The sequence below is a fragment of the Tiliqua scincoides genome, chromosome 3 (assembly GCF_035046505.1).
Source record: "Tiliqua scincoides isolate rTilSci1 chromosome 3, rTilSci1.hap2, whole genome shotgun sequence".
NCBI classification, from domain to species: domain Eukaryota; kingdom Metazoa; phylum Chordata; class Lepidosauria; order Squamata; family Scincidae; genus Tiliqua; species Tiliqua scincoides.
Genome location: NC_089823.1, coordinates 88,606,389 through 88,631,404, shown reverse-complemented (window position 1 = coordinate 88,631,404; position 25,016 = coordinate 88,606,389). Strand labels below are relative to the sequence as shown.

The window sequence follows — 25,016 nt, the reverse complement described above, 5'->3', positions numbered from 1 at the left end:
CACAGTGTGTACTGAGGTCTCACCTGTATTTATTATTTAGTATTATGATGCTAGTTGTATTGTCTAATTTTAAATTTTTGTTGTAAGCCACCTTGTGGTCCCTGTGGGGGTGGAAGGGCAGGATAGAATTTTTAAAAAGTAAAAAAATAAATCAATGAATGCATGCTGTAGAAAGCCACAATGTTTTCCCAGAATATGTTGCAAATTTCATGCAAAAAAACATGTACTGATTCAGGTATGTACACCTCTTGCCAAAACAATTGCAGAGCACAATGAGTTTGTCTTTATTGACATAATTTTTTTTAAAAGCAGCTAAAAACCTCCCCACCCCTTTTCTCTCCTTGGACATCTGACACCCCAGGACCAACATGGGGGTAAGTAGAAATACATTATACTTACCCCCAGTTAGTCCTTGGGTCTCTCCCCACTGCTGGATGCAGTGCACACCTTTTTGTTTGAGGATAGGACTGTGCTCCTATAGCCCAATCCTATTCTGGATTGGACTTTTGGGGGGGGGGGAATTTATGACAGCAGAAGAAATGGGGGCAGGTGGAGGATGGATTGGAACCGGGAAGGAGGTAGGTTTGGCAGCAGCTGCAGTATTCAAACCCCCTTTCTGGCTCCATGGATCCATATGAACTTGTGCCAGCTCTGAAGCTGACACAGGTTTAAGTAGACCTGGTGAGCTGGCAAAGGCTCACTCCAGGGCAAAAGAATAAATGTTCCCTTACCCCAAGAAGACCTCCAGAGGCTGAAACAGCTCATGGGATTCAGCATGCGTCATACTGGTGCTACTGCATTACCGAAGAGGGAATTAATTAGGGTTGGGCTGCTAGTAGCCCTTCTCTACCGTATGCAAATTCTTATGCCCTAAACTTAGTTGGAAATTGTGAGCAAGACCAGAGGGAGCTATACTTAGGAGCACAAAGACAGGACTAGTAGCTACTGGAAATACCAAGAGCGATATATACTATAGGCAGTGGTGAAACTTCTGGCAGTGCTTGGTTAAGTTGACTGGTTGTCACAGAGAGATGGGGGAGGCAGAAGGTTCATTCTGGTTCCTACTGGTTGAAGTGATCTAGTCTTAAGAGACTCTGGCTTCCATTGACTGATCAGATCTATCTAGAGAGGCAGGCATGGCAGAAGGGCCTAAGAAGAGGACCACCTAGGAGTGGAGGTGGCAGGGGCCTGATTAGGGAGCAGGTCAAGGGGGGGGGGAGCCAGAGGAGGCCTTATGGAAGAATCTGATAGGAGGTAAGGGAAACTGCAGAAAGGGCAGGCAGGGTAGCTTTATGGTCAGAAGTTGCTCAGGAGGTGAAGGCTGTATATATTTGAAAACAAAATAGTCAAGCTTTTGGCTGCAGAACTCTGGTGTATCTTTTCAAGTGACAGAAGCCTAGCTTAATAACCCTGTACAGATGCCCAGCTATTCTTGTCCTATAGTGTTTGCCCAGCTATAGTGTTTATATGGTAGGTCATTTGAGAAAATAGTAACTGTTGCTTTCTGGCAGGCCTATGTCCCTTGTCTACACTCAAGGCAAGGGTTGTATGCGTTAAGTGAGAATGGTATTTTGCCAGATTCCAAGGCCAAGCTCTGCCTAGAGAATTATGCCCACTTTCAGCTAATTAGCTCCCCTTCTTTCCCCAAAAATGACCCTTGTTCTGCCCTGCAGTACTGCTGGACCCCACCACCAGGGTAGCTCGCCTGTTTAACCTGCAGAGGTCCTTCTCCTGCCAGCAGCTCCTCCCTCCGCTACAGCAGCACATTGGTCCACTGCAGGCCTTGGGCATGGCAGCCAAACACCAATCTCAGTCTCCAAAGTCCATTCACCAATCAGTCCATCAGCAGTTCCAGTACTCCATTAGCCATTAATCCAGTCTCCAAGCTTTCCTCCTTCTGCTACCCACACCAAACTCTCCCTTCATCAGGTGCTTTTATGCCTGAGGGCCCTATTGCCTTCAGGTGGCTGCAGCTGTGCAGCACACCCCCTGCTGAATGCCCAGACCTTACCTTTAAAGGGGTCACTGCTGACACCACATCCTACCTCTTCTCAAGATCTTCCACGATTCCAATACAAATGGTTGTGGAATTGTTTGTCATGAGACCTCATTTCAGTCATGGTGTTACTCAACATGCATCACAGCATTACACATCGGTATTGTCACCTCTGCCAAGAAATCTGCAGAATGAAAATTTCACTTAAGACTTGGTGTGTGTGGCAGATGACAGTATTTGATCTTCCAGGTGCTTCTTAATTAAAATGTTTTGATGGTGATGACCAAATAAAAACTCTCTTTGATCCATTGTCCACTAATGTGGAGTTTTGTGCAACAGTGTTGTCCATTCACATGCCTCAGAGTCTTGTTACTTGCTGGCTGAGAGGATAGGAGCAGCGGAAGTGGGCAGGGGGCAACTTGAAAACTGTGGTGAAATTTGGTGGGAACTATACTGTGAAGCCGGCAAAGAAATGGGTGAAGAAATGGACTTCAATACTTTTCAGAGACTGAAAGGATGAGCAGCCTAGTCCTATCCCCCACCATCCTGCGCAACGCAACAGCACTGATGGAGTGCATCCTGTATGCAATGGTGGTGGTGGGGAGGGTTTCTGGGCTGCCTGGGAAAAGTAAGTAAAAATCATTTTTACTTAGATCCCCATAAGCTACGTGACTGTCAATGGGTCTTCTTGGACCTATGCCAGCTGTTTACCTGGTATAAGTCAGAGGAGCCTTGGGATGTGTCAAACCTGGAAAAGGGAGTTAGAATCTTGGCATATACTGCTGCTGCCGAGACCTAGCCCCTCCCACCTCTGGTTTGGTCCAGTCTCTGCCCCGATCATCTCTTGAACTGCCCCTGCTACCACTTTACCTGCTCCAGAGGGCATCTGGGAGTCACTGGTGCGTGCAAGGAGCTGTCAATCATTTGTGCCGGCAGCTGCAAAGCTCGACTTTCACACCTTTGGAACAGGGCCTATGTCAGCGGATCACTAGATCCACTGCTGTAGACCCTAAATAGGATTGAATGTAAGTCTCTGCTCGCATAATCTAGACTCCATTTGGGGACTTTTGACTTCAGTCAAAAGACTGAAAGCTCCTCCATGTAAATAAATTTTAAAATCTTAGGTACTGTATGCAGAGACCTGAGTCTTCAGAGAGAAGAGTCCTTTGGTTTAGCTTTACTCTGATATGCTAGTTTTCTATGTTTAGAGATGTTTATTTTTAGTTTTTGTATATGAGGAAGCTTATGTGAGTCTCTGCCTGCAGTTAAAATGGATACAGTCCAGAAACAGGTTTTCAACCGCATTTGAACTTTATGAGAACTACGACTGAGTAGGCACATAACACACAAGAAGGGGAAATGGATGGGGGGGGGGAAATAAAAATAATAATAATAAAAATAAACATGGGGAAAGTCTGAGCACACAGTGAACCTAAAAAAAATCCCAGCTGAAGATGATGAATGAATTCTTTGAAAAGGTCAATAGGCATGTGGATTTGGGAGAACCCATGGACTTTATATATCTGGACTTTCAGAAGGCGTTTGACACGGTCCCTCACCAAAGACTACTGAAAAAACTCCACAGTCAGGGAATTAGAGGACAGGTCCTCTCATGGATTGAGAACTGGTTGGAGGCCAGGAAGCAGAGAGTGGGTGTCAATGGGCAATTTTCACAATGGAGAGAGGTGAAAAGTGGTGTGCCCCAAGGATCTGTCCTGGGACCGGTGCTTTTCAACCTCTTCATAAATGACCTGGAGACAGGGTTGAGCAGTGAAGTGGCTAAGTTTGCAGACGACACCAATCTTTTCCGAGTGGTGAAGACCAGAAGTGATTGTGAGGAGCTCCAGAAGGATCTCTCCAGACTGGCAGAATGGGTAGCAAAATGGCAGATGCACTTCAATGTCAGTAAGTGTAAAGTCCTGCACATTGGGGCAAAAAATCAAAACTTTAGATATAGGCTGATGGGTTCTGAGCTGTCTGTGACAGATCAGGAGAGAGATCTTGGGGTGGTGGTGGACAGGTCGATGAAAGTGTCGACCCAATGTGCGGCGGCAGTGAAGAAGGCCAATTCTATGCTTGGGATCATTAGGAACAAAATGGCTAGTATTATAATGCCGTTGTACAAATCTATGGTAAGGCCACACCTGGAGTATTGTGTCCAGTTCTGGTCGCTGCATCTCAAAAAAGACATAGTGGAAATGGAAAAGGTGCAAAAGAGAGCGACTAAGATGATTACGGGGCTGGGGCACCTTCCTTATGAGGAAAGGCTACGGCGTTTGGGCCTCTTCAGCCTAGAAAAGAGACGCCTGAGGGGGGACATGATTGAGACATACAAAATTATGCAGGGGATGGACAGAGTGGATAGGGAGATGCTCTTTACACTCTCACATAATACCAGAACCAGGGGACAACCACTAAAATTGAGTGTTGGGCGGGTTAGGACAGACAAAAGAAAATATTTCTTTACTCTGCGTGTGGTCGGTCTGTGGAACTCCTTGCCACAGGATGTGGTGCTGGAGTCTACCCTAGACGCCTTTAAAAGGGGATTGGACAAGTTTCTGGAGGAAAAATCCATTACGGGGTACAAGCCATGATGTGTATGCCCAACCTCCTGATTTTAGAAATGGGTTATGTCAGAATGCCAGATGCAAGGGAGGGCACCAGGATGAGGTCTCTTGTTATCTGGGGTGCTCCCTGGGGCATTTGGTGGGCCGCTGTGAGATACAGGAAGCTGGACTAGATGGGCCTATGGCCTGATCCAGTGGGGCTGTTCTTATGTTCTTATGATGATAGATGGAATGAGGTGCATGCTAGTTTCAAGCTGAGGGAGACCGTATATGAGGCCACTACAGAAAATATAGAGAGGATGGATATGGTGGTAGAAATTCTCTACCTAAAATGTTGCTTTTTCCCATGCTTTTTTCTCACAAGCCTTTAATTCTCTGTTCCTAGATGCTTTAGAGACCAACCCCACATTTAATCTGTTCCCCTTCTCTCCCCCCCCCCCTTTTAATTTCTTTTCCCTTCCACATTTCTCTTCCACATTTTTACAGCTTCTCACAGATGCCAACAGCTTCAGGGAAAGATGATAACATCACCATATTCACCAGGATTTTGGATGGCCTCCTGGATGGATATGACAATCGACTTCGCCCTGGACTGGGAGGTATGATTGATGGTCAGTTTAGTGATGAATGCTTAAAACGGCATGTAGTAGTTGTCTCCCAATATGTGAGAACCTGGTAATTAATGTAGCATCGACATACATGATACCTTACAAAAAACATGAAGCCGCATCCCTGTCCCATGTGGTCTGCAAGCTATCAATGAAAGGGAAGCAGCTGAGGAAGGGGAGGATTATAGAAGTCAGGATAAATGGGGGAGTCATATGCAAATATGTCCGTTACACATGCTTGAACTTAAATACAATAGCCTAGAATTGTAGTTACTTCCTTCAGATAAAGGGTTATGCTTAAGAGACCCTTGAAACCCCAGCAAATCTAATACATGTTGAGTCTCATTTTTTATGAGGGTTCTATTCCCAGAACTCACATGGATGGCAAAAATCACATTAAAGCAAATCCATTTTAAAAACAATGTCCCTTTGCTAGGCAATTTAAAAACAACCTTGCTGACCTTTGTGATGCAAGACAGTCATTAAGAAGACAATCCATCAATCATTTTCTCTCCAGGCACTTAGAAAGGCTTCACTCTGAGTCAGCGACCCCTCCCTTCACCCAGATCAAAGTGATTATCTTTCTTTCCTATGCTCTGGGGGAAGGGAAGGATAGGTTGCCTTGGAGTGAAGCCGTTCTAAGTGCCTGGAGAGAGAATGATTGATGGATTGTCAGCCATCAATCGCATGTAATGCCCTCTCTTGCATTAACAAGGCTATTGTTAAACAACTGTTTTCCTTTAATTTAAAGGGCCCTTCTCTCAGCATTGCTGTGGAAAAATCCATGGATTTTTATGGATTTTTTATCCATGGAATATCCATGGAAAAATCCATGCATTTTTCCACGGGTGAAAAATCCATGATTAGGTTATACCTGTAATTGCTTGCTTGATTGTCTCTCTACAACAGTAAGAAAAGCAGTTTTTTAAAACTGTGATTTTAAAGAGATGCATTTCTCCTTTTCTCCCGGGATTAGCACATTCCTTCTCATTTGCAGTGGCCATTCTTGTTGAATCAAACTTGTGTATAAAAAAATCCGTGTATAACAAGATTGGACCTGTATTTGGCATACATGGTGGGTCACAGGAGCAGCAGCTTCTCCCTAATTCCCCAGCAGATGTTGTGTTCCTCTTTCATCTAACTGTAGAGCAGCACCAGTTCAGCCTCACAGCCCAATCCTATCCAGGATTGAGCTACTGGGCAGTGGGTCATGACAGTGGAAATGGGCAGACTGGGGTGTAACAGTGGGGAGGGGGAGGAACTGATGATGGGAGGCAGGAGAGGTGGATCTGGCGTCAATGGTACATGCCAAATTCCATCCTCTCTGTTCCAAAGCTCCCCACCACTTCTCTGTCCTCAAATATATACCATCAAAAGTGCTGGTGTATGTCCAAGGAAAGCCATTGGCAGCCCCAGGGCTTACTGGGAGGTAAGGTAAGTATAAATGTTTTATACTTACCTCTCATTTGCCCTCAGGTTGCCCCCACCAGCACCAGTGGATACAGTGTGTACTTTTTGGAGTGGCTGCATCAGTGTGGCTGGTGGGGAATGGGCCTGGGCCCTCAGTTATTCTACTTTTTATACCTGCTTTTTTCTCATTCCCTTCTACTGCACATAATTCCCTCAATAAACTGTGCATGTAGCTCAGTTACATCTAGGCTCTGACTGCTTTTTTCTGCAGTACCAAGTTGGAAGGTTGGTGTGCTACAACTCACGGTCAAGGTCCTTTAACTCATTTGTCTGTGAGAATGTGTGCAGTGTTAGTACTTGTGCCACAGAGCCGTAATGGTAACTCTTGACAGAAGGACATAGCTGTTTTTTAAATTGCACAGCCGCTAAGGCTCCAGAAGGTTATAATGGGGAATACATTGGCTAAAAATTATCTAAATATGGTGCCAGATCATAGTGCACATTGCACCGCTTTTGGCAACAGGAGTATGAAGCAGTATCACCATTGTGGAGACTCAGTGTGCTCTCTGTCTCTTTCCATGTCAGGCAAATATATACTCAAGCATCAGACAAGGTAATATGTGCTGAAATAATATGTGGAGATTCATCACATGTCATTGGTGCTTTGAGTACTTTGGGTTTGAATGTATGAACTATACTATACTAATATATTTACTATTACTAAATAGTCTTGCTTTCAAAAATTTTGGGTGGGACTCCTAGTTATTCCCCATTTGGGGTTAGCCCTCCTTAACTATATTGTTGCTACAGGATTAGGTGTTCCTGAGTCGACTCAAGTAGTTGCCATTTGATGCAGCCACTGAATTATATTTATACTTCTTTCTCATAGAGAGAATTACTGAAGTGAAAACAGACATCTATGTCACCAGTTTTGGTCCAGTGTCAGACACTGAAATGGTAAGTTACAACATACCTACTCTAAATAGCATGGTTTGTTCTTGCTAGAAGAAGAGCCTAGTCCTATCCAACTTTCAAGCACTGGCGTAACTGTAATGCAGCCCAAGGTAAGGGAATAAATGTTCCCATTCCTTGAGGAGGCTTCTGTGACTGCCTTCCCACCACACCCATTGGCATGGCTGCACCGGCACTGGAAAATTGGATCCTAATTGCCCAATTCTGAGCAATTCAGTGCTGGCAGCTGGCACTGGGTGTCACAAACATGCCATAAGGCACACTTGTGGCACCCAGAGAGGAGGGGCCATTGGTCCTGGGCCAGTGCCATTCGGCACTGAGCATCAGTGCCGCATGGAGAGCTGGACAGCACTCCAGCAGCGCCAGCCAGCAGTAAGTATTATCAGGGTGGGGGAGGCAGGGAGTGGGCAGAATGGGGGGGGCAGGATAGGAGGTTGGACAGCAGAGCTCTGCCAGAAGGCCTGGCACAGAGTCTCTCAAGTCTGCACTGTCAAAATAGCTGTCTTCTTCCCCTGAGGAGATCTCTAGCAGCTGCTGCACGGTTGCAGGATGCAGCAGAAACTGTTTTGGTTGCCACTGTGTCCGACGGCAGTGCCGCCTTTAGGATTAAGCTGTAACTTGGAAGATTGATCGAAGTTTGAGAGCCCCTGTACTTATGAGAGTCTCATTTTATTCCAGGAATATACCATTGATGTTTTTTTCCGACAAAGCTGGAAAGATGAAAGGCTTCGGTTTAAAGGCCCAATGCAACGCCTTCCTCTGAACAATCTCCTTGCCAGTAAGATCTGGACTCCAGACACTTTTTTCCACAATGGTAAAAAATCCATCGCTCACAACATGACCACCCCCAACAAGCTTCTGCGCCTTGAGGATGATGGGACCCTTCTCTATACAATGAGGTGAGAATGTTGTTTGCTGATTTCTTTTGATGCTTATTCTGTGATGTGTCCTTGCACATCAGTGCTCTGTGTTCTTCACAGCAGAGCCAAGAATGAAGTCTCTTGCAGATATTTATGAGAATATCAAAAGTAAGTGGAAAGCATAATCACCCTTTATAACTAGCAATTAATGTACAGCTTCTGAACAATGCTGCTTAAAAAAATATGTTCTCTGAAGAGCAGATGATTCAGAGGTGGGTTGTTGGTTTTTTCCCCCACACAGATTGGTACTTTTCCCATTGTAAGCAATTGTAGCTAATATGCTGATTTTGATCTAAGCCAGAAAGTTGAATCTGTCACTGTTTTGGTATATTTTGTACAATCAAACTAAGCATCCTTTGCAGTCCTAAACTAATCAGAGGGCATGCAGCTAGAGCAGTATCTGGTGGACAGAAGAGGTATTATTTTATCAGGTGACCTTTTCAAGTCAAACCAGTGCTTCATTTTGGTCTCTGTAAATTGGATCAATATCAGAGCCTTTCCAGGTTCTGATTCTTTTTTGAACCAATACATTCAGAAAGACTTGCTGTTGCACTGCAGAGAGAACACACACACACACACACACACACACACACACACACACACACACACACACACAGAGAGAGAGAGAGAGAGAGAGAGAGAGAGAGAGAGAGAGAGAGAGACTGATTGGGAATGTTACCTTTTAGTGTAAATCATCAAGGGAAGCATTAGGGTTGCCTATGGAATCCATCACTGCTGGATTCTACCCCAGATGTTTGTTTGGCTTTACTAGATCTGCTTACTGGAATGAAATTCAAAATTTTGGAGTCTGAAGGTCTTTCAGGGATATCTTCCTAGAATTTTGCAGGATGTTCAACAGTAACAAATGTAAAAAAATCATTTTTGGATATATTTTAATTTTAATTTTTATGCAATTGAACATTTTTTTAAAGCCCATACATAGCTTTATACGTTTAAAAATCAATAATGATGGTTTTTAAAAATTTATTTTAATTTGCCGGTTCTTAAAAAATTACTTTCCATTGGAGTTCAACTGATGGGACCATTTTTGCTTTGCTTTTCAACTTATTATATTATCATGAGGGTTCCAGTGGCTCATCTGTTACAGTTCCTGCTGCGATTCAAATGGAACCGAGCCCAAGGGATACAGGGCAGTTGTCACAATAACAGAGTAGCGCTGAGGGAATCTGCTTATCCTGCTTCAAACTCTAGGGCAGTGTTTGAAGTCTTTGGGGAACACTCGACTGCTGGGAGAAACTGCAGCCATCAATCGTCCTGGTGAAATCTGATTGAAACCATATGAATAGAGGCAACACAGAATGGGAAGCAAAGGGCTAGAGTCCATTATGACTGGGGTGTTACTGTGGTTTGCAGGCTTCAGTGGTTTTGCTTTCCATTCACTCTGTAGAAAGTGTCAAATTTGCCAAAGCTCCTAAAGAAAAGCACCATGTCATGTATCTGCTGTGCAAAGAGAAGTTTAATAAATAGGTATATTTAGAGAAAAGGCTATCAAAATAGGTGGGATGTTCAGGTGCTTCTCAAACACGTCGAAAACACTTAGAGAGAAGAAGGAATGTCCTGTTTGGATCAGTGGAAATCTCGGATACTGGGTACATTCCTAAAAGTTTAATGGGATGACGTGCCTGATCTCGTCTGATCTCAGAAGCTAAGCAGGGTCAGACCTGGTTAGTACTTGGATGGGAGACCGCCTAGGAATACGAGGTGCTGTAGACTTATACCATAGTCTTCCGAGACTGAAGGTTGCCAACCAATGGGATGGCATGGACAGAATGCCAGTGGCCAGTGCAGAAGTGGGTGACCCACAGTTGGGAAGGGGGCTATGGCTGAGAGGCAGCACCTGCAAGCAGATAACAGGGATTCATGCAAGGGTTGTCCTGGGACAACATCCACTGGTGAGCGGCAGAGCACATCTCCAGCCTTTCGTCTGAAAGCAGACCTGATGACTGCTCCAAGCTGCACTTCTTAGTGTATATGGGCAGAGTATAAAAGGTGTGTGCTCTATCCTGGCGCCTCAGAAACCTCTGGTTAAGACTTCTGGGGTCTCATGTAAGAGGTTCTAGAGGAGCACAGAGTCCTGGGCAGGTGAGGCATAGACCCCCTAGAGGCTTTAAGTTCATGTTGAGTGGGTCTGTGTTGCTGAGGTCAGGACAGGCATTTGACACTTTTGAATCTCTCATCTGCTCTTCTTCAGAGACAGCTGCCTTGTTGCCTGCAAGGTACATGATTCCTGGTGCTGCCTTCTGCACAGGCTGTGTTGGAATCTCTTGGGGCCTGGGACATGCAATGGGAGTGAATGGAAATCCCCAAATGTATTGATGGTTTTGTTGCCACACAGGTGCAAGCATATGGTTCTACAATGAAGATAAATGCAAAGGTCCCTGGGGCTCCAGCATTCACAGAGATTCTGCAAGAGCAGGGTGTGTCCCATTCAATATTTATCACATCTGTAGTCAGATCTTTCTCCAAAAAGTGCAGGGCAATATAGATTTTTTTTTTCTGCCAAATTATTCTCACAGCTTTAGGGCAGCCCAATCCTACCTAACCCCTTTTGGCAGGGGGCATGCACTGTATTTCGTGTGAGAGTTTCAGGTCCTGGAGGCCTCCCCACTGCTTGCAGAATGGTTTTATGAACATGTTCTGGTGATGCAGAGTCCCTTGGGTAGGTTAGCCAAGGAATTTAGGAATGTTGGAACTGTCACAGACCCTGATATAAAGGGAAGCAGGACTTGCATATGGAGAACTCCCTACATCATGGCCACTACAAAAAAGAACCATGCTGGATGAGAATCTAACCATTGTTTCAGGTTTTCTCTATGTTATCTTCTCTGGTGCTACGTTGGCATAGAAGTGTGGGAAGGGAGGGGTGGCATAGCTATGAGGGCAGGGGGTGGGTGGATCAAGCCTGGGAAGGGGACGGGATCAGCTGTGCCAGCACACGCCGCATCCTATTCCCCTTCCCAGGTCTTATTCACCAACATGGATCAACGCGGACTCGTGCCAGCAGTATCTGAGTTGACCAGTTCTGGCTGCTGGGGCAAATGTCCTCTTACCCCAAGGAGACCACCAGCAGCTGCAAGTCCTCCACAGGATGCAGCATAGCTGTTGCTCTGCTTTCCATCATTGCTGGGGATGCAAATAGGTCTGAGAGAAGGGGGGGGGGAACTGGAATAATGGTTGCTGGTGTTACAAAGACACTGCTGTTTTGTGAAGCAGAGGAGCCAATGTGTCTCAGCTTTACAGAATTTCTTCACAAAAAGGGGCCTTTGGAGGACTTTTTCCCAGGAGAACTATTGCATCATCCCCCCCAATAGGTTGATATTTTCCCTCCCTCTCAGCATTCACACAGTGCCCCTTTTACCCATGCAAGCACAAGCCATTCAGGAGTAGAAATCTTGACTCGTGGTCAGGCAGACAGATGCAGATTCACAGATGTCTGGGACATTATTGTAATTATACTTAGTGCTACTTGGCACCAGGGGCAGATTGCAACTGGTCATTTGGGCAAAGACCAGTGACCGCTGATCACTTGGGCAGAGGCTTACTCTTTGCTCAGATGTCCTCCAGTTTGAGTTCCAGAAGGAAATTTCAAATGGAGCTTGAGCCTATGCCATTCAGGCCCCACCAGTGCGCAACACAATCCAATTATTGCAAATGGAAACGGTGCAGAATGGGAGTGATTGCAAGCACCACACTCTTGCAATCTGGACAAGCAATTGAGAAGCACTGATGGGAGGCTGTGTAAGAAAGAAAGTGAAATGCCGATTCCCAGGACCACCAGTGCTTGAGTCACTGTGGCAGAGGCAGTGTTGACCAAATGCAGATGTTGCAGATGCAAATTAATGCTGCTACCAGAATTCTCAGAGGCTTTTGAACTAATAATAACTATTGCAGAAAAATTATCTTGTTAAAAAAAAAAAAAGTTGAGCTTCCATTTATATTTTCCTGGATTGATGGAAAAATAAATACTGTCAGAATTGGTTGCTAAACAAAGAATGAATGAAAGGGTAAAACAATAGTTGTGTGTGTGTGTGTGTGTGTGTGTGTGTGTGTGTGTGTGTGTGTGTGTGGTGTAATCATCATCCCAGGAAAGGTTCATACATGCATCATGTCTCAACACTTTCATGTCTTAACATCTGATTACACAACAACCAACAGCCCTGTTTGGACCTTACATGAACAGTGCCCATGCAGTTTGGGAGGGGGCTGATAGCATACCAGCAAGCGCCATCCCTTCACTGACAGGTTTGCAAAGCCCCCCCCCCCCAATGTACACAGCATTTGCCAATGCAGACAAATACTGTACATATGGGGTTCAGGGCTACATTGGCATGGGGGTGGAACTTACTGGCATGCTCTTGCCCCGCCCCCTCCAGTTGCATAGATGCTGTCCATGCTATTCTGAACAGGGCTAATGACTCATAGTAGGACCTGAATAAATTGAAAAACATTATACTTGAGATGTTAAAGTTCCTCTTAGGATGTTTGATCCTATGGTGACTCATCAAAACAACGCATGGGATTACCAGATACAAATGGGGACAGAATGCCTCTACCTTTAACCATTGTATAGAAGAGGGAATTTGGCAGGAGCAGCTCAACATGGAAGGGTTTATAAAATGGTTTATACAATGGTTAAAGGTAGAGGCTTTCTGTCCTGCTTTGTATCCGGTATCCCTATTAATGCATGATCATCATTTGATGACTGTAGCATGTGTGAACCAGCTTAGAGTTGAAAGCTGGTGTAATGTTGTAGCTAAGAAACAGAGTTATGACTCAGGAACTCTGTGGTTCAGATCTTGTCATGAACTCACTAGGTAACATTAGACCAGTCATCCTCTCTCTTAGCTTCGTACCCCCCTCTTAAAATATGGGGATGATAATGCACACTTGCCTACAGGGTTGTTGTAAGGTGATTCATGTGAGGTTCTTTGTACTCACAAAAGCACTACACAAATGCTAAGTATTCTTATTCATTGCATTTAATAAAAATAAGACCACAGTAAATAGTTAAAACTTCAATCCGAAGAACTACGCATTTTACTTACTGGAGTGTGAGTGCATATGTATGGGATCAGGTTGTGTCAAGTCTGACTTAACAGGACAAATGGCTGACACTATGTATGTAGAGTAAACCTAAACTAATGGTTGGAAAACGATTAGTTTCATTTATTAGCTTGATTGCTGGCTACTGAGGCTCATAAGGATTTTTGTCAGTTTGAATTTAAGGCTGTAAGTTTCTTCTTGACCCCTAGAGGGGAGCATTGTCTGCATCTAAATTTGGAGCAGGCTGCTTCAGAAGTAACAAAATCTAACAAGTGCAAGCAGGAACATTGCCTATGTTTCATCGGCTGTTTTGTAGACTTGCTTATGGAGAAAGGGAAAATAATAATGATGAGCTTTTGTCCAGTATAGTGGAATAGCACACTGTACATAAAATAGAAGTGAAAATTGGGGGACAAGAAAATGTCCCTACAATGTTCATCTGTTACTTGAAACTAGGAGGATGGTGATTACGCAGTCTCTTCCTGCAGTGGAAATGACTATCACTGATTGCATTCCAAGTTGAGGAAGCAACATAATGCTTTGTGGAGACTGAAAGGGTCTTTGGGCTGATGGAAAAATAAATATTGTCAGAACTGGTTGCTGAACTATGTATAAGTGAAAGGGTATAACAACAGTGGTGTGTGTGTGTGTGTTACAATAATCAAGGATAGGTTCACACAGGCATGTCTCAACACTTTGATGTCCTGACACTTATTTGCCTGTCTGGGCATTTGTTTGCCTTTCAATAAGATCAAAATAAAACTGAATTTTTGATGGCAGTCTTTAAACTTACTAAGGATTCCATGGCATTTGCAAATAAGGCATTTTACCTACCTTGATTGTCTTTTCATGAATATGCTATTGCAGTGGTTCCCAAACTGAGAACTGTGGGAAGCCATGGAAACCAGGCAGGGGAGCAGCAGAATGTTTGCAAAAACCCCACTGCCCTTATACAATGTATAGGATTGTAGCCCAATGGGGAACCACAGCCAGTGGCCCAGTAGATCAAGGGAACCACCAGTCGAAAAAATTTGGGAGTCACTGTGCTACTGTCTAACTCAGGGGTGCTCAATAGGTGGATTGCGATCTACCGGTAGATCGCGAGGCAAAATGAGTAGATCGCGGAGTGCCGACCCCCCCCTTCAGGTGCCTCTGGGAGGAAACGCCGGGAGTAAGGCCCATTGTACTCAATGGGGCTTACTCCCAGGTAAGTGTGGCTAGGATTGCAGCCTCACAGCCTAATCCTAGGCATGTCTACTCAGGAGTAAGTCCTGTTATACTCAGTGGGGCTCAAGGTGCACCAACATACATTGTACACATAAATGTTATATGTTATGATGGCGCGAACATTGTAAAAAAAAACTCTGGTAGATCTCCGGGCCTTGCTGGGTTTCAAAGTAGCTCTCCAGCCAAAAAAGTGTGAGCACCCCTGGTCTAACTGTATTGTAAAAATGCAGACTTGAAACTGAGTGTAATGTGCATTTTATCCACTTGATGGCAGCAAAGACTTATTGTTGGTTGCACAGGAACCAACAATTATGCTTATTAAAAGAGAAAAATCACTTGATATGCCGTTATGGCTTTTGCAGGCTATGCCATTTGTGTATGTGCATATAATGTATAGATTCAGGTGCACTTCAGCTTCAGTTCTCATAAGGTATTTCAACAGAAAAATGTCTAGGCAGTGTAATGGTTACTGGATATTAAAATGAGTTAAGTGTGAGGTTTAGGAGCTATTTTTAGAGTCACTGTTGCATGGGCAGAATTTTTTCTCCGTTTTTTGGAAACTTCTCTTCATTTTAAATCTGATTGGTTCTCTGAGGAGACAAACTAGCATGCCAGATGTTTTCCCTGCACAGCTGTGTAATCTCTTGTAGGGTGCAAGGGTGGCTCACCCAGCTGCACTTCAAATAAGCACAGCCATTGTTCACATCAATTGCTGCTTCTACGAATGCATTTTTTTAAATTTAATCATCAGGGTTGTTTTTTTGTGTTTTTTTGCTTCGGTTTTGTTATGAGCATTTTGGTAGCACCTGTTGTAATACTGAAAAAATAGGAACGAGAGATAGCTGGTAAGGTAATAAAAAGTGTGAGATGAAAGACCACACTATAATAGGTTGCGTTAACTAGGGTTTGCATCACCCTGTGCAGGAGGCCAGCACATCACCCCCATAAGAACAGCCTTGCTGGATCAGGCCATAGGCCCATCTAGTCCAGCTTCCTGTATCTCACAGTAGCCCACCAAATGCCGCAGGGAGCACACATGATGGACCTCCTCCCATGCAGTGGGCAGGGAAATGCCCTGGGAAGTGGGCATGATGATGTACCATTACCCCACTCCACTGGTTTTTTGGTTATACATTTTGATAGAATACATATATTTCAACATGGTTTGTCTCATGGCAATTTGCATGAACTTATGCATCGATTGATATATAACATGATGGTATTATTCCTGCAAACCATGATTTTAGCGATTTGGTCACTAGTGGTGTCACTCTCCCCTGAGGGTGTCACCTTACTAACACCTTATTGGTTTCATGCTTTGTCATAATAACATCTCACTGGCTCTTTGAACAATCAGTCTCATTTGTCTGTTTTGAATTAAAGTACTTTTTTGTTACATAAGACAGTTGCATTTTTGTTTTCTGGTTTTTTGGCCATAACTTTTGATAGAATGGAGATTTTTTTTCACTGCATTCTGCTGTAAATTATTCATCGAATGGTATACTGCATGATAGTATTATTCCTACAAACTGCATGTTTAGCTATTTTGGTCACTAGTAGTGTCATCCCCCTGTGCGTGTCACCCGGTGCAGGCCGTACCTCCCGCACCCCCCTAGCTACACCACCGGTTGCATTCTAAATGCACTGCTGCAGGCCACATTCAGGGCTTGAGAGGAGAAATGGATTAACCTTAATCTAGGCTATCAAAAATTGTGTGACACAAGGGAAGAAGGATACTGTCAAACTTTACTATCATATTACTACTTGGCACCGTGTTCCAGTACAGCAAAAGATCAAGAGGGTCTATGAGAAAAGCCCACTATCTTTTAAAAATGTTGTTAAAAAGGAGAGCTACAAGCAAACATGGCTTCAGTCTGAATCTCAGTGCAAACCGCTTCTGCATGCTCCACTGTGTTCAACTGAGCTTTTTCCAAGCGAGCCTACTGAGATCCTGCTGGAGGATAAGTCTACCTTTCAGCTGCCTGTGTTTCTTCTTTAACATTCTAAGTTACCCCAGAAGTGGTTGGTAGAGTTGTTGGAAGCCAGCCAGCCCTGAATACCTTTGCTATGCTCTTGCAGTTGAATGCAATACTCAAGACCTATCTTCCTGTACAAGGATAAGTTCGGGAAAAGTACATACCAGAAAACGAAAATGTGATTTCAGTTGTGAAAGATATTACATTCAAGGGATCAAAGGTGATATTATATATCAAGGAATCAAAGGTGATGAAAAGGGGATTTGTGCAAAGTTGTGATCATCTTTTTATTTGTTACTATCTCTTCCTGTGTCTAATCACTATTGTTTGTAGGCTATGAATGGTTGCTGGCCTGTATAAGAGAAATACTATATATTGGAAATTACTTTTTCTTCCTGTCATTGACAGCTATTTAGCAATAATAAATTCACAGCTTTTTCATAATCCTGGTCAAGGATTGTTACAAGCAACTTTTAGTGACTTGTCAATAGTGTCTTTCAAGACTGGCAACATTTTTGTATTGAATGACAAATAAAATAACATCGGAATATTGCACCAAGGGATTTCAGCTGCTGATCTTAGAATTCAGAAGGGAATTTTCATATGTTTGTATACATTCAGTGTTGTAGTAGATTTTGCTTTAGGTCTCTTACAGGACTCTTACAACTTTTTTTAACTGTGTTAAAGGGGAGGGGTCAGTGGGTGTAGCTTGTTGTCTCCTGGTCCCTGCTGGTGGCAGTCAATGATGATGTGGACAGTGTGATGACATTATATGATGTCACTGTCCTGCTCCATGGCACAGAGTGATGTGGTGAGAATTGACTGGGAACTGCAATTTTTGTGTGATTTGATTGGTCTGGTTTCTAATTGAACCAGATTCCTTTTCATTCTTCTCCTATGGGTTTTTAATGAGTTGTTCAGATGTTTACATATATGGGATCTGGTAGGGCTTATGTGCTCCCCTTTGCATTGGGAGGATAAAGGATTTGGCTTCCCAGTAATAATAAAGATCCTTTGTAATGGCAGTGCTAAATTGCCCACTGTGCTGAAGGAAACACCTGCTAACAGTGAGGACAGTGCTTTACACTTCTGCAGCTCCTGCCATTTAAGGTTTTCATAGTGCTTCACAAAAACATATAAATAGTAATTAAGCTTCCTCACTGCTCTGCAGTAGCAAAATAGTAATGATCACTTTTTTTTAAGTATGGAAGTTTGCACAGACTGTGACTACCAGCCGTAAATTAACAGAAGCTCCAGATTCTGAATTCGGAGTCTAGTATTCATTGCTGAGCTAGGCTCATGCCCAGCAACATAAGTGCAAAGAAACTGCAAGATACTGATAGCAGAAAACAAGAAGAGAGCCTGGACAAATATAGTTCAATGGGTGAGTTTTTCCTCCTTTATAGGGAGCCAGAGCAGGGCTGGCGCTGCTGAAGTCCCTTAAGATTTAAGAAGGGCTTAGCACTGACTGGCACACAGGAGCAAAGCTGGGGAAATATCATGCGATTAGAGGAGAGTGGATCACTTCAGGTACACAAAATATTGAACAGCAAACAATGAAAAGTCCAGTTGGCTCCATTATGCTGTTGCATCTGCTGTGTTCTTTTCACAGTGATTTGTCTAACACACACACAGAATGAAGGAAGCCCCTGTAAGCAGGGAATGTTTGGTTTTGGTCATCCTTTTTATGAACGTGTTTTTTAGATTGTGTAAGTATCCTAGCAAACAAGCATATTCTCTCTCTCTCTCTCTCTCTCTCTCTCTCTCTCTCTCTCTCTCTCTCTCTCTCTCTCTCTGTAAGCTTTAAATCAGTCTGTGGAACTCCTTGCCACATGTTGTGATGACGGCATCTGGCCTGGATGCCTTTAAAAGGGGATTGGACAAGTTTCTGGAGGAAAAATCCATTATGGGTTGCAAGCCATAACGTGTGTGTGCAACCTCCTGATTTTAGAAATGGGCTATGTCAGATGCAAGGGAGGGCACCAGGATGCAGGTCTCTTGTTATCAGCTGTGCTCCCTGGGGCATTTGGTGGGCCAGTGAGATACAGGAAACTGGACTAGATGGGCCTATGGCCTGATCCAGTGGGGCTGTTCTTATGTTCTTACGTAAAATATTCATTTTGCTAGACTAACATAAAATAGGGCTAACAATATATGATAGTCCCCTTCTCCCAGGGATCCCTGTGCTCACTCTGATGGTATAAGTTACAGTTTGGGTGGCATCACTCAACCTCGGATCACTCCCGAATCGGCCTTTTCAGCCACACTAGACACTGTTCCAGAACCACCATTCAGAGCGCGATACCAGAGTCTTTCGAGACTGAAGGTTGCCAACTACTCAACCTCGGAAGGCTGTTTGGATAGAATTCTCAAGACGACTGTAATATGTACTCTTCCCATCAGTGATTCAACAATATTGATTTAAAATTGACCTCCAGGTATGATCAGATGATTTGAGTTCCATTGTCTTTGAGCATGGTATTGCAAAAAGCTCAATGTTTTTGTTCCATTCCCCTGATATACTTATAGCTGGATTCTTTCCTGGGTGTGGCTCAGAATTTACTTGGATTGAGATCAGAAAGTAAATTCTACAGACAGCAGATTTAGGGAGAAAATATGAAATTATGTCTCAGTTCATTCAGTACATAACCAAGGGCACTGTTTATCTTTCAGTCTCTTGGCACAGCACTATTAGTAACTTTTCAATTTCATGCCCTTGAACATGTACTAAATGTGATAATATGTTCAATTGAACATATAAACAAAGCTCTGTCTCTCTCTCCCCCCTTCATTCACCCCTCCCCAATGCTTAAAGTACAATGTGAACATTTATCAACTATTTCAGTTGTCTGATCACATAATACTCTATACAGCACCTGTATAAAAGCCCATTAGGGTGCACTTCTATAACCATGATTTCCATGTGAGCATATATCTCTCAAACATTTTAATTGGTTGAGGTACTATCAGGTGATAATGAATATCTCTTTGTGGTTTTTGATCTGTAATGGATGTTTTAGTTATCAACATATGTCAACTCCCTCTTACTCTGAAGTGGTACTGAGCACGCTGAATACATAGAGTTGGGACTGCAAAAACATTTTCACTGGAAGAAGCAAAACTGCCTGTTTTCCGTCTGCAAAAATTTTAGAACTAGTTAAAAACCGATGTAGTAAGGAAGTCATTACATATACTGTACTGGGGAAAAAAACTATCATTGATAAATTATTACACATTCTGCTGGTAACTTAGGAATCATTTAATTATCTGGAAAATAAACAAATTTGATATGAAGAAAATAAATAAAATGTTAGCATGTGCATGCATTCTCCCGCCCCCCCCACGCATGACAGCCCTGTTAGCATGATGGAAAGGTTTTTTTTCTTAGTGAATTAAAAGATAGACTTGAATTCTCTCTCTTTCTCCCATCTGCCAGATTGACCATCTCTGCTGAGTGCCCCATGCAGCTTGAGGACTTCCCCATGGATGCCCATGCCTGTCCTTTAAAATTTGGAAGCTGTAAGTGTGCCATTCCCTTGAGTAAATCAGTGAAGCAAGGAATCATATTTGTATTGGGATTTTGTGTTCCGTCAGGACATTTTAACTAACAATGAAGAATCTGATATTACTCTCCATTTGCTATATCTGTTCATAATATCCTCTCTTGGGAATGTTATGCGTAGTGGGGATGTTCTTTGACTCAGGCTGTTCTCCAGTGCGCCACTCACTCAGCTCAAAGCATGACTATGGTTGCTGTAATGTAATCTGAGCAACAGTTGTCCCAGTGGCAAATCACGCTCACTTTGTAGAATGCAATCACTTTGACGAATCTACCATTTCCTGGAAAGTGGACTGAGAGCGGAATCCTGAGCTATCACCGCCGGCCCCCCGCTGGCACTGAGTGTCATAAACGTGCCGTAAATCATGTCTGCAGCCCTCTGCGCCAGCCCAGTGTCAGAGCTAGCTGGTGCTGGGCTAACACTGGTGCAACACCAGTGCTCCACCACTCAGTGGTCGCATGGGCTGCCAGGCGGCGGGGAGGTAGGTGGGCAAACGGAGGGCGGGGAGGATATGTGCCAGGGGAAGGAGCAGGGTGGGAGGGAGGAGGGACTAGTGGAGCTCGGGGTCTTATTTCTATGGCAGCCCATTGTGGGGCTACTTCCCTTCGCTGAGAGAAGGGGGCAAAAATCCCCTTCCCTTGAGGATCTACCGGCAGCGGCCCTGTTGTGCACAGGATGCCGTGGCAGCTGTTCTGGCACCGTGGCAGTCCTGGCAGAATGGGCAGCTCAGGATTGGGCTGCCCATTACATTAATACTGTGAGTGACAAGCAAAGGTGCCTGAGGATCTATGATTTGGAATGTGTTTTGGGGGCCAGACTGGGGGGGGGGGGCGGTCAACAGTTTGCCTTTGGCACATGTGCTGTGTGTTGCCAAGATTCTTTCACTCCCGTTTGTGTCTCATTATCAATGTGAGAAAAGGGTATTCAGGATACATTTTATTTCAGAGTCATGCGGCACATTTATTCATTAGGCGCTGCAAGCAGAGCAGCAAGCTGGTGTGTTGACAGTGCCTGGGGATTTTATATTTATGTGAAAATGGTAATTCCATTAAGCTTCAATTGTGCTGGTACTGTATTTACATGTGTACTATTATGCAATTCTCAATGCAACATGCATAACTTCCAGTAGCAACTCAGACATTCATAGAATAGAATTGTCCTCCAGAGACCCAAAATGTTTCTCTTTTTCCCAGGTGCTCTATGTAAACTGAATTCCTGTAAAATGTCCATCATCATCATCATCATTATAGAGCCAGATGAAAAGGATCTGGACAGGGCGGGGGCTTGCTCAGCACCACATGCAAAAGCCCCAGAATGTGGGCATCTAATCCATTATTTCTCACTCACCAGTATTTCACAGAGATGGGCTCAGACAAATTGAACAAGTTGCAATGTGGCGAAGATGCATGTTCTTGGAATGCATATAATGATATGCATATTATCACAATAATAAAAGGTAGTGGAGATTTCCATTAAATATCAAGAAAAATTTATTCAGCATGACAATGAAACGAATTACTGAGGGAAGTGGTGGGTTTTCCTTCTTTGAAATCTTCAAGCAGAAGCCCTTGCAGGAACTTCTTGCAGATGCTCTAGAGAGGATTTTCCTGCTTCAAGCGGGGATTGGATTAGATTGCCTTGAAGGCCCCTTCCAACTCTGTGATTTGCACAGAATTCTGAAAGAGCCCATCGGAGAGGTTAGGTCAGGCATTTTGGAAAACCAACATCAGAAATGGAGCCCCAATTTAACTGGGGTCTTATCTCTCAAATACTTAGCACAAGAATTCGGCCAACACTGCTTGCACCTCAGCATACTTCTAGCTATGCAGATATACACCTGTTTATCTCCTCACCTGTATGCATTTTCTTGTTTAGAAATAACAGCACTGTGTTTTGGCTTTGCAGTAATCCACTGCAATAGCTCTTCACCACCAGTTTACTTTAAAAATAACCTGGCAGGGGGATTGTGGAGCTTTATTTAAATGCAAAGCCCTTAATTAAAGTACAGACTAGGCTACTAGAGTAGTCTTCTTTTGTTTCAGTAATCAAAACAAGAGATTCTAGGTGCAATGAAAGTCTCAGAAGGCTTTGGAAGCTACCAATCAGCACTGCTAGCAGGTTCCAAAAAAGCAAGTTAATTGCAGCATTGATCCAAATATTTTATACCCCCAGTGGTCCCAATTTAGATGTAGGATTCCCCACCAGGATAAAGCTATGCTTTTATCTAGTTTGTGCAAGTTTGATACAGGCCATGAGCAATGTCTTGAGTTCAGTAGTCACAAGCACCAATGTAGACAGTAAAGATTTCTTTAATTATGAATTGCCAGGTTTCATTCTTTTGCCTCCCCTTGCAAGGCTAAAACCACATGGCACTATTGTAGGCTGCTAAAGCCTTCTTCTCCAGTCAGGTATGTCTGTTTACTGAAGACTCATAAGCCTGTGATAATATCACCTGAAAATTCTCAGTGAGATTTCCGTCTTAGAAAGCAAATTTCGAAGGAGCTTGTGTTATTGGTAGTAGTTTTGAGAGAAAGGGAGAAGGAAGGAAATCAATAAATTACAATCTCCCCTTTACAGAGGAAGCAGCAGAGGCCAAAAGGGTAGAGATAAGTTGCATTTTCCCCTATTGGATAGTAATATGTTTTTCAAAGCTTGCCTATATGATGGGCTGCAATTGCACTTTCATTTGTATAGACTTGGAGATATGGCTTGCAATGTATTATTTGTAAATAATATGTGGAAATGTAATCTGTCCATTTGCCCTGCCTAGGCTGCAGCTTATCCCTGCATGTGAGTAGGTTCAAAGAAGTTGCCACCCCTTTGGTCACCATGAGAAGACAAGTGGATGATCAGGATGCATTTATGCAGCAGCCAAAGAGCTGAGCTTTAAAAAAACGCATTTTTCCAGTTTACAGCTTGGTCATTCTGTGTGTTTGTTGGGAATTACACTGCCTTGGGGAGTCCTGTGCTAAGGAAATCTTAAAAACCAATGGAGATGCTGAGCACTGCTTCCTAGCACCTATTCAAATGCAGAGTTGGAAGTACCAAGTGCTATTGGTTAGGCTTATAAGGAGCATTCTTTTTATAAAGAAAAATCAAAGGCGGCATTAAAATTACTCATGTAGTCAGATCCGTCCTCTGCCTTTAGGCGACCAATGCAGCCAGCCTCTAACCTGTTAACTTGTTTCCTTTCCAGCCTCTGCAGGCCATCTATCATATTTGGTTGAAAATTGTGATATCACATCTGTGATATCATATTGTGATATCATATCTGTGATATCATATCACAGAGCATGTCTAGGCTCTGTGCCACTTTGCACGTAAGAGTATTCAGCTGCCTGGTGACCCTGGCAAACTGGAGCTCTAGAAAAGCAAGCTACAGAAACTCCCTTTTGCCTTAGGAATTCCTTTCCTGTTGATAAAATATCCAGCACATCTGCGTAAATGGGATCCCTGAATATTAAGAGGACTGACTGCCAAGAGTTCAGTCTTTGCTTTACGGATTGAGCAGCCTTTCCCCCAAGAACTAAGAATACTTCTTTCCAGCCAGAATATGAAGTGCTTGTATTCAGTTCTTCAGGAGTATCACACTCTGACGTAAACATCTATAATAAGTCTTTTCTGTTGAGCTTTCTACAAGCAGTACCTGTGCAGTGTCCTCTCCCTCCTTTTACATGGCTTTTCTCGTGCATATGTATTTCTTTCCAATGTATTTTGAAAAATGTGTGGAAGTCAGTTTTGAAGTCAAAATAGTTTGTCAAAAGGCAGAGATGCGGGTAGACAAGTGGAGTGAGACAACACAAGATAAGAGTATGGAAGGAAAGCTAGACGGAAACATGATATACCAGATGGAATTAGTGGGTAACCAGGATCAAAAGGGATGGGGACGGTACCTTGTGCTCCTTAGAAAGTGTGCTGGAACTAACCATAAACGCTATCTCACATTGAGAATTTTTTTTAGTAACAGGAAGAAGTAAATAATCCCTCTTGAGAGTTTTTTTTTTCCCCCTTGAAATTATGCATATCTTCTGGACAGAGATAAGCAGAGAGAAAATAAGCATTTGTTGCTATTCATCTCAGGGGAAAGACAATGCAAAAAAAATCACAGTGGCGCCTTTTACTGGTCTAATGTCTGCCTGTGCAGGCAAATGCAGCCAGCATAGTCCTTGTTCCTTGCCTATCAACAATTGAGCTGATTACTTGCCTGTTCCTTGCCTATCAAAGATTGAGCTGCCTTTGTCCCCCAACAACTCAGCTTGTTGCCCCCTAAAGCTTGTTACCTGGTGCAATTGCTACCTCCTGCACCCCCTGAGTTACACCATTGCCTACATCAGCAATTTTCAACCTTTTTCTGCTCATGGCACACTGACAAGGTGTAAAAATTGTCAAGGCACACCATCAGTTTTTTGACAATTGACAAGGCATGCCACATTGACAGCAGGAGCTCACACACACCCCCCGTGGTCCTGTTATCAAATGACCCACTCCCAAACTCTTGTGGCACACGTGCAGACCATCCACAGCACAGTGGTTGAAAATGGCTGGCCTACACGAATAGAAATTGGGCCAGTAAGAAGTTATTGTCAGCTCTTTGTCTGTTGTATCCTGGGAAGAGAGCAGATTCAAAACTCTCTGTGAAGTTTAAACACATATATTTTTTAATTGTCCACTGTGCATGTTACATTTGGTCATGTTTTGGTTTATTGCCAGTCTGAT

General features: G+C 43.5%; 1 protein-coding gene across 1 annotated transcript in view; it reads left to right on the top strand.

Moving 5' to 3' along the window:
• The window catches only part of GABRA5 (gamma-aminobutyric acid type A receptor subunit alpha5), a 79,656-nt gene that overhangs the window by 18,643 nt on the left and 35,997 nt on the right, over nt 1–25,016 (top strand). The window contains exons 2-5 of the mRNA XM_066619069.1: nt 5,050–5,162; nt 7,471–7,538; nt 8,232–8,452; nt 20,177–20,259. Coding sequence (XP_066475166.1) covers nt 5,050–5,162; nt 7,471–7,538; nt 8,232–8,452; nt 20,177–20,259 — 485 coding nt within the window. The remainder of the gene's footprint in view (nt 1–5,049; nt 5,163–7,470; nt 7,539–8,231; nt 8,453–20,176; nt 20,260–25,016) is intronic.